The 15,175-nt window shown below is 60.1% G+C and overlaps 1 protein-coding gene across 1 annotated transcript in view; it reads left to right on the top strand.

Moving 5' to 3' along the window:
* The window catches only part of PEPD (peptidase D), a 116,970-nt gene that overhangs the window by 3,820 nt on the left and 97,975 nt on the right, over positions 1–15,175 (top strand). Inside the window, exons 2-4 of the mRNA XM_032390457.1 lie at positions 4,074–4,257; positions 6,264–6,391; positions 13,453–13,516. Coding sequence (XP_032246348.1) covers positions 4,074–4,257; positions 6,264–6,391; positions 13,453–13,516 — 376 coding nt within the window. The remainder of the gene's footprint in view (positions 1–4,073; positions 4,258–6,263; positions 6,392–13,452; positions 13,517–15,175) is intronic.

Here is a 15,175-nt window from a genome sequence, read left to right as displayed (position 1 = left end):
AATGTGATAGGAAAATGCCTGTGATTATTGTTGCTGACAGATTCGTACGTTGCTGATACCGCTGTGGTTAGTTGCTGACATTAATAATTGAAGAAAAGGCGAATTGGGATGAGAGGTTAAAGCCCATAAAGATGCCATTTTTTCCCATCCAAGTAGATGGGGTCCCTCAGTTCTGTGTGCGAATCCCCACAGGCCTTGGGTGCGAGTTGTGCACGTGGCCACGAGGCGAGGAGGGGGTGCTCAGCACCGGTCCGGGGGTACAGGAACGGGTCGCAGGGGCAGCGGCATCACACTTCCCCTGAGGCTAGCCCCACTCCTGGTCACTGGCTGCTTCCTGGGCCCTGGCGGTTGGTCGGGCCATACTGGCCCGTGGGGGCTGGAGCTTTTGCTCTGGGTCTCTCTGGTGCCCAGGGCCAGTCTGCCGGCCCCTGCTGTCTTCCTCGACCATTGCCTTATTTACGCCGGCACTTGGGGATAACCTGGCTTTTGCCTTCTAAATTCGGGACGCCAGTGATAGCGCCAGTGGGAAGCAGATAGAGGTGTTCTATTGGTGCTGCTTTTGCTGAGCTTGCGGGAAGTCACCTGCACTGGCTCTGGGCCCGATCTCTCACGGGGTTTGGTTTACACCAGGAGAAAGCAAAAGGTGCGTTTATCTATGAACCTTGATTCTGGGGGTGCCCTGCCGTAAGGAGTGGCTGCAGTTCATCGGCCCGCCTGGCCTGCCCTTCTCTCTTGTGGCTGAGCCCCACCGGGGCCCAGGCAGTATTGCAGATTTTCTTCACGGTAGCAGCTGATGCTCCCAGAGAGGATTCTTAGCAAGTTTCCTGTCTTGACCTGGGCTGCCTGGCCCTTGGGCCAGAAGGTCCCAGTCCAGGTGCCCCGAGGCATGGAGGCCTCTCAGAAGGTTCTGGACAAGAGGAAGGCCAGCCCTTCTGAGAGCCTTCCTGGTGGGGGCATGGTGGCAGGCCAGTGGGAGCTGGTGTCTGGTGTGTTTAAGGAGAGAGGGCCAGGGAGAGGGGTGAGGAGTGGTGGGGGACGAGGTGGGCAGGGCTAGGGGGTGGGTGCTGGCTGGAATCGGGCACTTCTAGCCAGTTGTGCTGTGGAGTCTGCGTGCGTCTGGCACCTTTGGCCGGTGCCACCTGCCCTGGTGCCTCGGTGGTGGCCCCTCTCCGCCCCTGGGGAGTGTGCGGAGACAAGGTTCTCCTCTGGGCCACGCCCTCCACGGGCTTTGCTGAGTGAGGGGGGCCGCGGGGATGCTGGTGGCTACGCTTTCAGTTCCTGACCACGCGGCCAGCTGGGATGCAGGCATGTTTACGAGCTGCCACCTCTGCCCTTTGATCCTTGTGGCTGAGCATAGCAGAAAAGCCGCCCGGCCTCGAGGAGGTCCTGGCCCCTGTCCAGCCACTCCGGGAGGGTGGGCGGCAGCCCATGCCCAGGGACCGGGGTGTTCTCGTCCTGCGGACATATGTGGGGTGTGCATGACCCCTCCACCCTTTCTGGCCACGCTGGGCTCCAGGGTTCTGCTTCCTGCCGCACTGGAGCTGATGTGGCAATTTCTGGTCTGCACAGCTGTGCGGGCGTCCCCACACTGTGACAGTTGTTCAGTCAGCACATATTTATTGAGTGCTTGCCATGTGCCAAGCAGGGTGCTGTAGGCACTGGGGCCGCAGTGACCAGGGCAGACCCAGATCTGTGCCTGTGGGATTTACGTTCTTGTGCACGGAGGCAGCCCCTCCAGTGAGCACCAGTAAACACAGGCTGCATTTATGTTAGAAGGTGTTTGTGTCACTTCAGCCAGGGACCTGGCAGAGCCTCACTCGAAGGGCTGATGAGAGCTTAATGCAGGGTCAGTTTACAGTGCTGTGGGCAGGTTCAGGGGACCTGGGAGAGAAGAGGCGGGAAGCTGGCCGGGAGCCAGCAAAGATGGTGCTGGGACAAAGGAGGCCTGGGAGCTGTGGCCCTGCGGGGAGGGACCCCCAGCCGGCAGGTTCCAGGTTCCACCAGGGAGGGAGCAGGGAATGGATTCTCTGTCCTCCCTCCACCCTCTGGTCTCCTGCCCTGCCTCCCAGTGGCTAAATCCACCTGGAGCCTTATTGAAGTCCTGGGAGGGGGGCGTGCAGAGCAGGGAGAGTGGATCTGGAGGGTACAAGTGCTAAGCAGGGGGCCAGGCAAGTTTAAAGTTTAAAGGAAGGCCAGGGAAGACCGTCCTGAGAAGGTGGGATTAGAGCCAAGGTGTGCCAGAGGTGTCACCTGCTCGCGTGTCCCTGCCTCTGCCCATGGCCAGGTGGATGTGGGAGGGGCCGTCTGCCCAGCTCTCAGGCGGTCCCTGGCAGCCTCTCTCTCAAACCAGCGCTGGGCCGTGCCTGCCCTCCCGGGCCTGCCTGTGCACCTTCTGCCCCCTGGCTGGAGAGCCCGCAGGGCCTCCCTCAGGCACGCACCACAGGGCCCTGCCTGACTCCTCCTCCACCCCCTGGGCCTGGCCCCCAGCACACTTCCCGGAACTTGACCTCCATCCTCCGCTGAGGCCTTCATTCAGGAAGGAGGCGAGGTCCCTGCCCTCCTAGAGCTTACATTTTACTTGGGGAGACCAGGAGCAGGTAAATAAATGACGTTACGCAGTGCTGTGTGCTCTAGAGAGGGGTGAAGAGAATAGGGGAGAAGGTTTGGACGGAGTACTGGTAAGCTTCTGGGAAGAGCGGCCATTTCTGCAGAGGCCTAGATAAAGTGAGAGAACACGAGCCATCCGGGCACCCGCGGCGTGTTCTTCGTGTTTGGGGAAGAGCTGGGATGCTCCTGCAGGCAAAGTGGGGGTTGGATCCCCCCAGTGCCTGGTAGCTCTCTTCCAAGTGCACTTGATAGCTGAGGCAGTGTGGGCAGGGGAGGGCCTGCTCAGATTTGCATTGCAAAGGGTCCTTCTGGGTGGGTGCAGAAGAGGCTGTGGGGGAAGCTGGGACCAAAGAGAGCCTGGAGAGGTCCCTGTGGTTGTCCAGGTGGGAGATGGGGGTCCCCCAGCTGGAGGAGGAGCTAAGGAGAGAGGGAGCCTGAGCATGGTTGGGGGCGGTGGAAAGAGTGGTCCCCAGGGTCCTGAGTGCCCGGAGGCTGGGTAAGGACTGGGAAGCCAGTGCCGATTGGGAGTGCGGGTCACTGGCCTGGCAGGGGCTACAGTGCAGGGAGGGGTGGGCCGAGGCCCAAGGTGGGGATTGAGGAGAGCGTGGGCCGCTGGGACACTAGAACAGGGAGCCTGAGTGACTCTGCAGAGATTATTTCCTTCAAAGGGGAGAGAGAAATCAACTGCTGGAGGTGAGTGGCAGTCAAGGGAAGTGTTTTTATCTATTATGAGGGTGAGGTTCCTGTACATTGGATGCAAAGCGTGATCCTGGGAGGGAAACGTGATGCTGGAGCAACCTGGGAATAGACATGGGATGCAGGGTCCAGAGGCAGGTGGGCTTTGGGGGGTGGGTGCTGGGAGGGTAAGCTGTTTTCTCAGCGTAAATGGGAGTGCGGTGGGGAGGGACACCCGCCTGCTCTCCGGTGACGTCTGTCCTCCAGGACAGCACCCTAGGGCTGCCACTGCCCAGTCCATCTCACCCTGGTCCCCTCAGCACAGACCCGCTTCGGGCCCTGGTACTGGGTGTCCTGTGTATGCGCACTGGGGACAGGTGGGTGTCCCAACCCGGGCTGCTGGGTCTGTGACTTGCAGAGAAGACAGCATCATGCAGGCATGAGGGCAGTGATGCAGTGTTGTCTGGGCCAGATCATAGATCCTTCTCGCGTGGATGGTCACCTCCTTGAGGGTAGGCATTGAGTGTGTCTGCAAACCATTGCAGGCTTTCCCTCCAGGGGCTGGTGAAGCAGATGCAGCTTTCCCTCATCCCCACTCCAGGTCCAGGGCTCAGGGACAGCAGGGGAGGGTGGGGTCAATGAGGCCCCGTGGTCCTCGGCAGTCCAGGGAGGGGCTGTTTCTGGGTCCCCCAGCAGGCTCGGCCCTCCGGTGACCTCAGGCCGTGGGTGGTGGGTGGGCTCGGTGATGCTAACAGAAGCCCATGTGATGACATGTGCTTCTGTCTTTGCAGACCTTCGTTCTGGCTGGGGAATGAGACCCTGAAGGTGCCCCTGGCGCTCTTCGCTCTGAACAGACAGCGCCTGTGTGAGCGGCTGCGCAAGAACCCGGCCGTGCAGCCTGGCAGTGTCGTGCTGCTGCAGGGGGGGGAGGACACCCAGCGCTACTGCACCGACACCGGCGTCCTCTTCCGCCAGGTGAGCCCGCCCTGCTGCCTTCCTGCGCCTTCAGCTGTGCACCAGGCCTCCGGTGGGCCGCCCGCCCTCCCCTGGCGTCGGGCCTGGTGGGCCTTGGGGAGTAAAGGGGCCCCAGAAGAGGCTCTCAGAGGGCGGGCTGAGGCCTGGGCACCCAAGGAGCCCCGATTCTGGCGGGGTAGAGCCCTCCTCGCTGTGGATGGGGGCAGAGCTGATGCCAGCCAGTCTCAGCTCTTAGGTCAGAATACAGAAAAATGACGTTCCTGGGGGAGCAAGCAGGCAGGAAGGCTTCATGGAAGAGGCGGTATTTGGTGTGGGCCCTGAAGGCCAGGGTGAATTCTGACAAGTACAGGTAGGAGTGGGTGTTCCAGGCTGGGGAGGGGGGTGTGTGTCCACAGGAGTGAGTGGTAAGGGGGTGAGCTGGGCAGAGGTGCAGATGGGGAGGCCTGACTTCTGGGGGCCAGATTCTGCCTGCACAGGGAGGATACGGGCTGCTGAGGACTGGAGAGGAGGCATGGGAACAGGGTCCTGGGCAGGAGTGGGAGGCCCAGACATTCATCCTGGCTTGGCCACTGCTGACTCTGTGACCCTCCCTGGGCTTCGGTGTCCTGGCCTGGGAAGTAGACTAGGGACGCCTTGAGGTTCTGGGATCCTGCGTGGCGGAGGGTGGCCTAGCAGCAGGAAGCCAGCCCGGATGTGGTGGCCTTGGCTGAGAATCACTGGCATCACTGTTTCCAGGAGCAGGAGCAAGGACCCTCAACAGAGGGGCTCCCCCAGAAAGCTGGAGAGGCCCTGAGCTGGCCCCACTCTCATCGATCTCAGCTTTGCACCCACTTTACAGATGATAAAACCGAGCCTCAGAGAGGAACCAACTTGCCAGAGGGGGAGCCGGGATTAATTAGAAGCCCATCTCTGGACTCTAAGGATAGGGCTCTCTTCTCCCTGCCATGCCCGGAGCTGGTGCCTGACACCTTGGGACCTCTAGAAGCTCCCTGGGGGCAGGCAGAGCCTTGGGGACACGGCCATCCGGCATCCGGGCCAGGAGGAGGCAGGGAAACGTGAAGGAGACCTGAGTGTGGAGGGGCGGCCGGACGTGGCCTCCCCAGCTGGGCTGTGTCCCCCCCACAGGACACAGATGGGCTGTCAGCTGCTGAGAGCGATTGCACTGTTTTTGCTGAAAGTGGCTCCTGCTGGAAACTGTCCCCGTGCCACGTTCTTGCAGCTGCAAGCTTGCAGTCCCCTGGTTTCTAGAGACGTGGAGGTCTCAAGTTTTTTCTGACTAGTCTCGATGCTTCTTGAGGTTTGCGTATTCTGTGGTTTAAAAACCGATCTCCTAAATTCAGCCTTTGGCTCCCTTTCTGCTGTTATGCAAGGTTAATTTTAGAAGAGATCCTCCTCCACTTCATACCTTTATAACATTATTTGAGCTCAGTGTTTATTGCTAAACACTGAAGTCATCAGCTGCCCAGGGGGTGAGAGAAGGAAGTAAGTCCTAAATGGAGGAATCCATTTCCATGCGGATGTCTGGCCTGGGTGTCTAAGTCAGGGTGGCATCTTGCCCACCTTCAGGCATGGGGGCAGCAGAGAGGCACGGGTAGGGCTGTGCCGGGCCTGTGGTGCACGTGGGCACCCGTGTCCTAATGTGCCCTGGGGTGCCCGGCCAGGGGCTAAGGGGTGTGGCCAGAGAGGGGGTAGTGGCGGGGGGGGGGGGGGCTCGGGCACACGCATGAACCGTGCATCCTCAGAGGAGGCTCAGAGCAGGGTGGGAGGAGCCAGCTGGGCTGCCCCCTGCCAAATCCCGGAAGGGGGTGCTGGGCAGCCTGCTGCTGGCAAGGTGGGGGGCAGAGTGCACGGGTGGGGAACTATATGAGGCTGGGGGGCAGGCTCCGAGAGCTGGGGGGGCCTGAGCAGACTCTCTCGGGTGCTCGGTCTGATGCCCCACCTCTCTCATTGGGCCTCACATTTTTGTCCTGCTGACCTGGTGACGAAGGTCCTTGTTTCCATCCCAGGAGTCTTTCTTTCACTGGGCATTCGGCGTCACCGACCCAGGCTGCTACGGCACGATTGAGGTCAGCACCGGGAAGTCCACCCTGTTTGTGCCCAGGCTTCCTGCCAGCTATGCCACCTGGATGGGAAAGTAAGGAGCCGTCCGGGCCCTGTGACTGGGCCTGCTGCCCACTGGGCTCGGGGTGGGGGGCAGGGCCTGGCTTGCAGTGGCAAGGAGGGAAGGAGCAGTGGGGTTGGGGTGGTGTCAGTGGTCGGGTCCATTGACAGCCTGCTCGGGGCTGGAGCCTTGCCTCCTTGGTTGGGAAGGGGCGTCAGAGCCACGGCCACAGACTACGGTCATGTCTGTGTGGACATACTGTTTATTAATCTTGAAATTCTGGATTCCCAGCTTTGTTAAAATGCCGGAGGCTTTGACCCCAGTGGGCCATCAGTTGTGCGAGGCATCAGTGGGAGGTGGCCCCACCTTGGGTGTCATGGGGGTTGGCTCTGGACCCTTCTCCGAGGCCCACCCCTCGTGGGGCATTGCTGGATGCTGCCGTGTGCCTGTCTCTGGCTCTGAGGGAGGCCCTGCCTCAGTCGGCTCACCTGTGAGACCCGGTGGGGACTCTAGGCTTGTGCTGTGTGAGGAGTGTGGCAGTGGGGCCTGGGCTGTGTCCGGAGGCCTCCTCCCCATCGTCCACGGCACCTTCCAGCTCCAGGGCGCTTGGCCGTGCCTACCCGCCGTGGGAGCCATCCTGCCTCTCCGAGGTACCGAGGCAGAAGCCGTACTTAAGCATGGTGCTCAAGGCACTCAGGGCATCCCGCTAAATGCTCATCACCTTCAGCGTGTCATTTCTGCCTGGAGAGTGATTCCTCTGGGCTAATGTCTAAATTGCAGCCCTTGCTGCCTGGTGTCCCCAAAGGCTCATTACCAGGTGGGCTGGCGGACCTGTGGCTCCGTGCAGAGGGCCGGGACAGGGCCTCTCCCACCAGCCCTTCAGTGCAAACTCTAGAGCCTCCTTTGTTGGAGACTTCTGTCATCCTGGGGAAGGGGTTCAGGCTCACAAGTTGGTAACAGTTCTGCTTTGAGGCCTCCTGGCCCGTGAAGATGGCTTGAAGCAGAACTGACAGCAGAAGAGAAGTGCGCCGGGCTTCCCTGGCAGCGTGTTTTCCCGCTTGGCCCTGGGGAGGGAAGGTGGGAAGCGGGCGTGCCCGATCCAGTTGGCCTTTGGAGGGCATGGCTGGGCACCTAGGTCCTGGCCCTCTCAGAGGCCCTGGGGCAGATGGCCTAAACGTGTCCCTGCTGTGATGAGCAGGTTCCCACTGGCCTCCAAGCCTGGGTTAGGGTGAACACGGGAAGGTTGTGCTGCTTTTTCCCCGAGGGACGGGGCGGTGCATAGGGCAAGGTGAGCCAGGCCCAGTGAGAGCCCCCGGAGCTCCACACCGCCCAGCCCTAGGAGGGGGTGAGAAGGGGGCTGCAGAAGGGGAGGCTGGCCACGGTAGATGTCTTGCTCTGTTCCTTGGACCTCCCTGCCTGCTGTGCCACGGTGTCTTCTACCTGCAGAGACACTGGCCGCCGGTTTGGCCTGGGGCAGGCCCTCCTCCGTCCGATCTTCCAGGACCCCTCCTCCTGCTAGATCAGCAAGGCCAGGCCTGAAGACATGGGTGCTCGTGGGAGGGTGGTTCTGCCTCACCCAACTCTTGCCTCCCCATCCTGTTGTAGCCCTGATAGTCGGCCTTTAGCTTATTCCTGGTTGGATCCTTAACGACTGCCCTGCTTTAAAGAGGCATGGGTTCCGGGTGGTGGCGTGGCCTGTGCAGGCCGCCTGGGTCAGTCTTGCTGGAAGCTGGCTGGATGGCGGGGCATGGCCTCTTCACAGAGCAGGTCTTGTCACTATCGGGGCCTCTGATTCCTTATTGTGGGACGGTGACAAGGCTGCTTGTGAGGCACCGCCGGGGCTGTCGTCATGGCGATGGGCACTGTGCGGATGGCTACCTTTTGTGACAATGAAATGCGGTGGTAAAGATGCCAGGGACAGGCAGCTTGTGATGTCTAGAAGTGGCCCCAGGAATATTTGTGGCCATTCCCGATGGAGAGGTGGGCTCCCCACCCTCCCGCTCCTTCAGGTCGAGACCTGGTGACTGCCTTGATGCGTGAAGCTAGCAGGGTCATCCTGTGGCTAGACTCCTGGTTCTTGCTCATGGGACACCTGCCCTTGAACCCTGCTGCCATGCTGCAAGGAAGCCCACACTCACCTGTGTTGAGGGACCTCATGGATGGGAGCGGGGGTGTGGGGGCTCCGGCTGACAGCCAGACCACCTGCCAGAGTGGGTGACTCCAAACCCCAGCCTTTGAGTCCTCCTGCTGAGGTCCCAAACCTCGTGGAGCAGACATACGCTGTCCTCTCTGGGCTCTGTCCCAAGCCCGGACCTTCAGAGTCCGTGACCATGAAAAATGTCAGTATGGTTTGCTACAAAGCCCTGGTAACTGGTACAGCTATGCTGAGGAGTTTCCTGGTGAGAGTGTAGGTCAGGTCTTGGTAAGAGGATTCTTCCAGAACCTTTCCTGCACGTGAGGTGATCACGGAGCTGTGGCCTCTGCCCTGCCTGCTAGTGGCACGTCCCAGAAATAGCTGGGGCCCCAGTGCCTGGGCAGCGCCCGTGGTTTTGACCTGGCTGCCCTCTGAGCTGCCCCGGGACCCTGCCTGCTGGCTCTGGGAGTGCCAGTCCTGCGGGCGGAGGGGCTCCACCGTGAGATGTGGGCGTGGATGGGGGGCTAGGGGAGGGTTTGAGCAGGGCTTCACTGGACTTTCCGCCTGCTGCTTTGTCTTGCGTCAAGTCGGGGAGTGCCTGTCCTGGAGGGTGGACATCCTCCAGGGCTGTGGGCGGAGAGGCCTGTCCCTGCCTTGGGGACTCCACCATCCAGTGGGAAAATCTGAGCAAATCTCATCATGTTTCCCCACAGCCACCATCTGGGGAGCCAAATGGCACTTGACTGGAGGGTTTAAAACCCAGGACCTGATTGGTCAGGGAACAGCTGTTAGCAGTTGGCTATTCTGAAGTGTAATCCTCAGTAATACAGGAATAATGTTCTGTGCTTTGGCCATGGCTGATTTTCAGGGCTGCTGTTAAAGTTCTCCTTTAGGGGTGTCTGGGTGGCTCAGTCGGTTGAGCATCTGACTCCTGGTTTCAGTTCAGGTCATGATCTCAGGGTTGTAAGATTGAACCCCGAGTCAGGCTCCATGCTCAGCGGGCAGTCTGCTTGAGATTCTCTCTCTTCCTCTCCCCCTCCCCCTGCTCGTGCACATACATACTCTCTCTCTTTCTCTCTAAAATAAATAAATCTTTTTTTTTTTTTTTTTTTATTTATTTGACAGAGAGAGACACAGTGAGAGAGGGAACACAAGCAGGGGGAGTGGGAGAGGGAGAAGCAGGCTTCCTGCCGAGCAGGGAGCCTGATGTGGGGCTCGATCCCAGGACCCTGGGATCATGACCTGAGCCGAAGGCAGACGCTCAGCGACTGAGCCACCCAGGCGCCCCAATAAATAAATCTTTACAAAAAAAGTTCTCCTTTAGTCTGGCCCTGCTTTGCTGAGCCAGCTGATTATCTGGTGCGGACATAGAGGCTTGCGTGACCTTTGAGTGTAGAGATGGGTCTGCTGCGTGGGTCTCCCTGTTGGAAAGGCTCCATGCCGGGCAGGCCAGAATGAGCAGGTCAGTCCCTTCCGGCCCCACAGCAGAGAGCTAGACCCTTATCTCCTGCAGACCTGGCTCCCCAGTGTGGCCAGCCAGGCAGACCTTTCCTTTCCTCTGCCCCCATGTGTCCTCTCCTGGCCCCCATGTCCCGAGCCTTTGGGAGAGAAGGCTCAGTTACAGCGGGACAGTGGCGAAGGGGTTGGTTGTCTGGGACTGGAGTTGGGGAGTGGCCACATCTGATTGCGTGTGGCTGTTTCCAGACACTCGTGATCAACAGGGCTCAGGAGCGAGGCTGTTGGGATTACCTGGCCTTTGCAATCAAAACCCACCAGACTGAACATTTGACCTTCAGCTCCTCAGCTTCCTTTTGAGTCTCTATCTGATGGCTTTTGAAAATCCATCTGGCAGATACCGCAATCCAAAGTAGTCCAGGGAAGCAGCACTCCCATCTGCAGATCTGCCACTTACTGTGTAAAGGGCAGGGTCCTGTTGTCAGGGCAGCAGATGCCGAGGGGCCCAGCCTGTTCCTCACCCCAGGCCTTTTTCGGGACAGGAGTGTGGTAGCCCCTAATTTGTTTTCATTTGGAATCTTGGCTCACAAAAGTCTGGTGCCTTTGGATGTGAGTGTCTCCCATCATTTTTGTCAGGACCGGGCTTAGCCCGTGGCAGCCTTGGCTGCTCGCACGGTGTCTGGGGTCCTCTGAGCAGGCAGGGAATTGTCTCTGTGACTCAGTACGGGGCAGCTTCAGTGCCCATAGAGGGCCCCTTGCTCCCAGGCACAGTCCTCAGGATCAGGCACCTGCATTGCTTTGGAGAGATCTGCGTTTCTCTGACCAGCCACTGGCTTCTCGAGGTGGTTGCCGACCTCCGTTGGGGAGCAAGCCACACGCCGGGCCGTGAGCAGCGTGAGAGGCTGCAGCAGTGAGGGCAGCTGAAGGCGGACTCAGGGCCCTGCGAAGTGACGGTGACTGCTGCACTTGGGTCCTCTTACTTAGTCATTAACCGCACGTAGGTGGCCAGCTGGCCGGCAAGGCCTGTGCTTGGCAATTTCATATTCTCGAGAGCTCCATTGTGTCCGCACCACGCGAATTCCTTTAATGTCTCCTTCCCGCAGGAGGCCCCGCACGGGGTATTGCTACTCACTGTGTCGACCCTGACCCTGAGTTCTGGGAAAGGCCTCCTCTAAGTCGTGCCGGGCCCAGCTGCTGGTGGCAAAGGCACAAGTGCCTTTGAATGGGGCGCTCTCTCCTCTCTCCTGCCAGAGCTGTCCCTTCCCTTTGAAGGGCGAGTTTCTGGGGTGGGGCCGGCTTCCCCTGTGACCCACTCTTTCCCGGTGCGGTGGCTTTATCTGGACCCGCTGTATGGTGGGATCTGCCACGAGCTGCGCTGCGGGACCCTAGACTCCAGGCAGGGCAGGATGCAGGCCCTCCATGCGGCTGCCACCCGCCTGGCGCTCGGTGGGTGTGTAGCTGCCCCGTGACCTCTCCTGCCGGTTCTGTACGGCTCTCGTGGGCGTATCGCTCCTTCTCCCGTCAGCCCTGCCAGATCGTGGCTGCTGAGCCTCTGGTGGCTGGCTTATCCCTTCGGGTGACATTTAAATTATTTTTACCATAATTAGCCGCCAAACACGAACAATAGGTAGTGTTCAAACTTAATTATCTCTGCCCTTTCAGAAAGAATGGCATGCAGAGTGCCAGAAAAGATGCTCATGGGTTTTCAGATTGTATCTGTCAAGTGATCATTCCTATTGAGAACCAGGCCTGTGGTAGTTGGGTGGTTTTGGGTGCTCTGGACTGTGTCCTTCAACCTCTTTGAGGAGGACAGGGGGCACGTTGGGGAGTTGGCACCCGCCCTCACTTCCTCCTAGATAATCAGGGTGGCGGCAGCAGGCTCTCCTGTGGGCTGCCCGGCCCTGGCTGCTCCTTGGCTCCTGTGGCAAGTGGATGGCTTGTGGCTGGCAGGCGAGGGGTGGACAGGTGAGCACACAGCCCTGGGGCCGCCCACAGGACACGGCTACCTTGTGTTTGCCTCGCCTTTATCCCTCCTCCTCCCATCTCTTCTGGTTCCACATTGTGAAGACCTTGACCTCAGGTTGAGTACACGGAGACGTTCCCGGGTCTCAAGTCTAGGTCTGTGCGGAGGCCTGGCGGCCAAGATCCCGGGCAGGGCCCGCAGGCATGCGTTCCCTGGGGTGATGGCTGAGACGCCCTCTGTAGGAAGCATCCCTTGAAAGCAGGTTCTTGGCATTTCCCAAATCTTCTGGGAGTTTGCGCTGGATGCTTGTCACAGCTGCAAGCGATGAAGTGACAAGGGGCCAGAGGTGGGTTGGAGACCTGCCTCGGATGCAGGGCATCTGTCCTGGCGCTGGGCCTGCAGCCGGTGCAGTGGAGGGTGGATGTGGTGAGGACCCCGATGGCCCCCCCCCACCCTTATGGCGTGTGCTTTTGTGCATGGCTTAGAGTGTCACCACTTAGTCGCCAAGGGTCAGTGAGCTGTCCGTGGTAGACGGAGAACCGGGGCCTCCAGCCCCGGAGAGAAGTGGTGCAGGGCTCAGGGAGGGGAGTGGGCTTCTGTTTCCTGGCCAGTGACACCAGTCACTCAAAGGCACAGGGAGCTCGCTTTTGGAGATGGTCCTCTCCAAGTCTAGAAGTGTGCTCCCTCCCCTGGCCTCTCTGGGCCTCCCCAGGCACCCTGTCCTTGGCACCCTCACCCCCGTCATCTGCTCGCCCTTGAGAGTCCAGGAAGCACAGGCTGAAAACCATCTGCTGTTTTCCCCTGAGGCCTCTTTCGGATCTAACACTTGGTGACTAGAATACCATGCGATCACAGGCAGGCTGGGGGCATATCCCCCCGTGCTGATGTGGTGCCCAGGCGTGGGATGGCGCAGGATGGCGTGTGTGCGTCATTAGACTTGGCTGGTGACACCCTCCCCTCGTGTGGCTAGTGCCCCACCTCGTGTGAGCTCTGTCACCAGCAGTGACATCAACTCAGCCACTTACCAGGAGGCGGGGGGGGGGGGGGGGTTGCTTGCCAGACTGCGACCATGACCCAGAGCCCTTTGGGGGGTGGCCCAACCTCCTCCTCCCTTTGTCTCTGTCTTCTCATGGCTCATTTTTCAGTGGTGATGAGTAAGCTTGAATGTTTCTCATCACAGTGAGTAATACTGATATTGACTTCTTTCAAATGTTAATTTTAAAACATTACTCTAAAGAGGCTCTATGGGGGGGGCTCCTGGGAGGCAGCTTATTTCATGCCCCAGAGGGAATGCTGGCTGGCCCCCGTGGGCTCTCACTTGTGGTGGAGGGGGAGGTGTGGTCTGTAGATGCTTGCTGCCGGTGGCCAGGGTCACGGGCTCCTGGACGGCGGAGGTCAGCTGCGGGAGGTCAGGGAGGCAGGTGCAGTTCAGCGTTCACTCTGTGGCCCGGGGCTTTACGGTCTGGGCTTGGGGGCGGGAAGGCAGCCTGTGCCGAGTGTGGCCAAACCCTCACCCTGGTGTTCCTTGTGCTTCTCTCTGAGGATCCACTCCAAGGAGTACTTCAAGGAGAAGTATGCCGTGGATGACGTCCAGTATACAGACGAGGTCAGTAGCAGTCAACTCCTCTCTGAGCCGTCGAGGGCCCCCTCACCCCCTTCCTCTCACGGCCATAACCTGGTGGCCTGTGGTGGGATATCACCACCTGGCCGCCAGCCACCGCGGCAGTGCCCTCGTTTGGGGAGCGCCGGCAGGACGTGTACCTCAGACTTCCCTGAAGAGGCCCCCCCTTTGCCTGGCCCAGTGCCCCTGACTTAGTGGCTGGAGGCTTCTGGTACCTGGGTTATGGCTGCTGAGCTTCCCAGAGGGAGGACATCTCTGGGAGGTCTCATCTCAATGCCCCCCCCGGCTCAGCCCGGGCCCCCACATATTGGGAGGTCCTCCCCACAGCCGCCGCTGGCTGCAGATGCCACTGCCAGAAAAGCCCCAGACTTTGAGAGCCCTGTGGGGTGGGGTGCAGTTGGAAGTTTCCTGGCTTTCCTCTACTTCCCAGCGTGGATGCCCAGCGGTGTCATGTGGCCTGGATAGGTGAATGCCTGTCCTTCTGGGAGGCTCTGCATCTGTCCCGAATCCAGGCAGTCACAAGGCGCTGCCCCTGACTTCCACGGCTGATGGGACGGGGCTGGGGCAGAGGTGAGAGCGCAGCTATGCACCCCCATGGTCTCCTTGGGGGACCAAGGCCCCCAACACTGCAGCCACTGCCAGGCCCATAGGGAGGCCTCTCTGCTCTGTCCCTGGGCGCTGTTACAACCCCCACACTGTGTGCAGGTCAGTGCTAGGTAGAACATAAACACCAGGAGGCCTGCTGCTCAAGGTCTACCCCAGCCTGGCAGGGTCAGCTGGATGGGGCCCTCCCACGCCACATTTCCCCAGCCAGACCGAGATCGCACGTGGACGTACCTAAGAGCTGGGGATCAGTGTGGAAGCAGCTGCTGAGCCAGCCAGCTGGAGACCAAGCAGCTACCCCTTACCCTGGGTAGGACACAGGCTCTGTTGGGGAATGACGGCACTGGGTGGGAGGCAGGTTTGCAGGGATCCTGGCCAGACCCACAGCGCAGTGAAGAAGCAGTGTGGCTCAGCCCCCAGGGCGGGGGCCCGGCACAGTCTGCTGGAGGACGCCTGGCCCCACGCAGGCCCGCGTTAGTACTGTCCCCCACACAGACATGGTCCTGCTCCAGTTCTGCTGCCCTAGAATGCCCGCCCCCCCCCCCCCCCCCGTGTCCTACCCGAGCTCCGAGGCCTGTGCCAGCCCGCTGCATCCCCTGCTGACTGGTCCACACTGGCGCCCCTCCCACCCTGGCTCTTGGGACCTGCGGTGGACATGCTGGATACTGGCTGTGTTCTGCTCTCTAGTCTGCCTTTTGCTGCTTTATATTTGTCTCTAAGGCCCAGTTCCTTCCCCCAGACATTACTGTCACATTCTGCCTGCCTGGTTCCAGGGGCGTGTGGGCGTCAGAGCTGGTTGAGACCCAGGGCTGAACTCAGCAGCCAGGACCCAGTCTGCTGCAGAAGGTGACTGGCAGGGCGGTGCCTGGTCAGGAGGGCCTTGGGGAAGGAGTGCAGCTCGCATCGACGAGGCCGTGGGCGCCTGTGTCTGCAGCACCTGCTGCCCGGTTGGGTTGTAGAGAGAGGGGGCTTTTGATGGATCTTTCTTGTCCTGGGATTTCAATACCAAGTTACTGGGGGTGACTCATAGCATCTAAAGAG

This window comes from Phoca vitulina, unplaced genomic scaffold (assembly GCF_004348235.1).
Source record: "Phoca vitulina isolate PV1807 unplaced genomic scaffold, GSC_HSeal_1.0 scaffold58, whole genome shotgun sequence".
Lineage (NCBI taxonomy): Eukaryota > Metazoa > Chordata > Mammalia > Carnivora > Phocidae > Phoca > Phoca vitulina.
The sequence above is the reverse complement of the archived record's forward strand: the minus strand, read 5'-3'. Positions and strand labels throughout refer to the sequence as shown.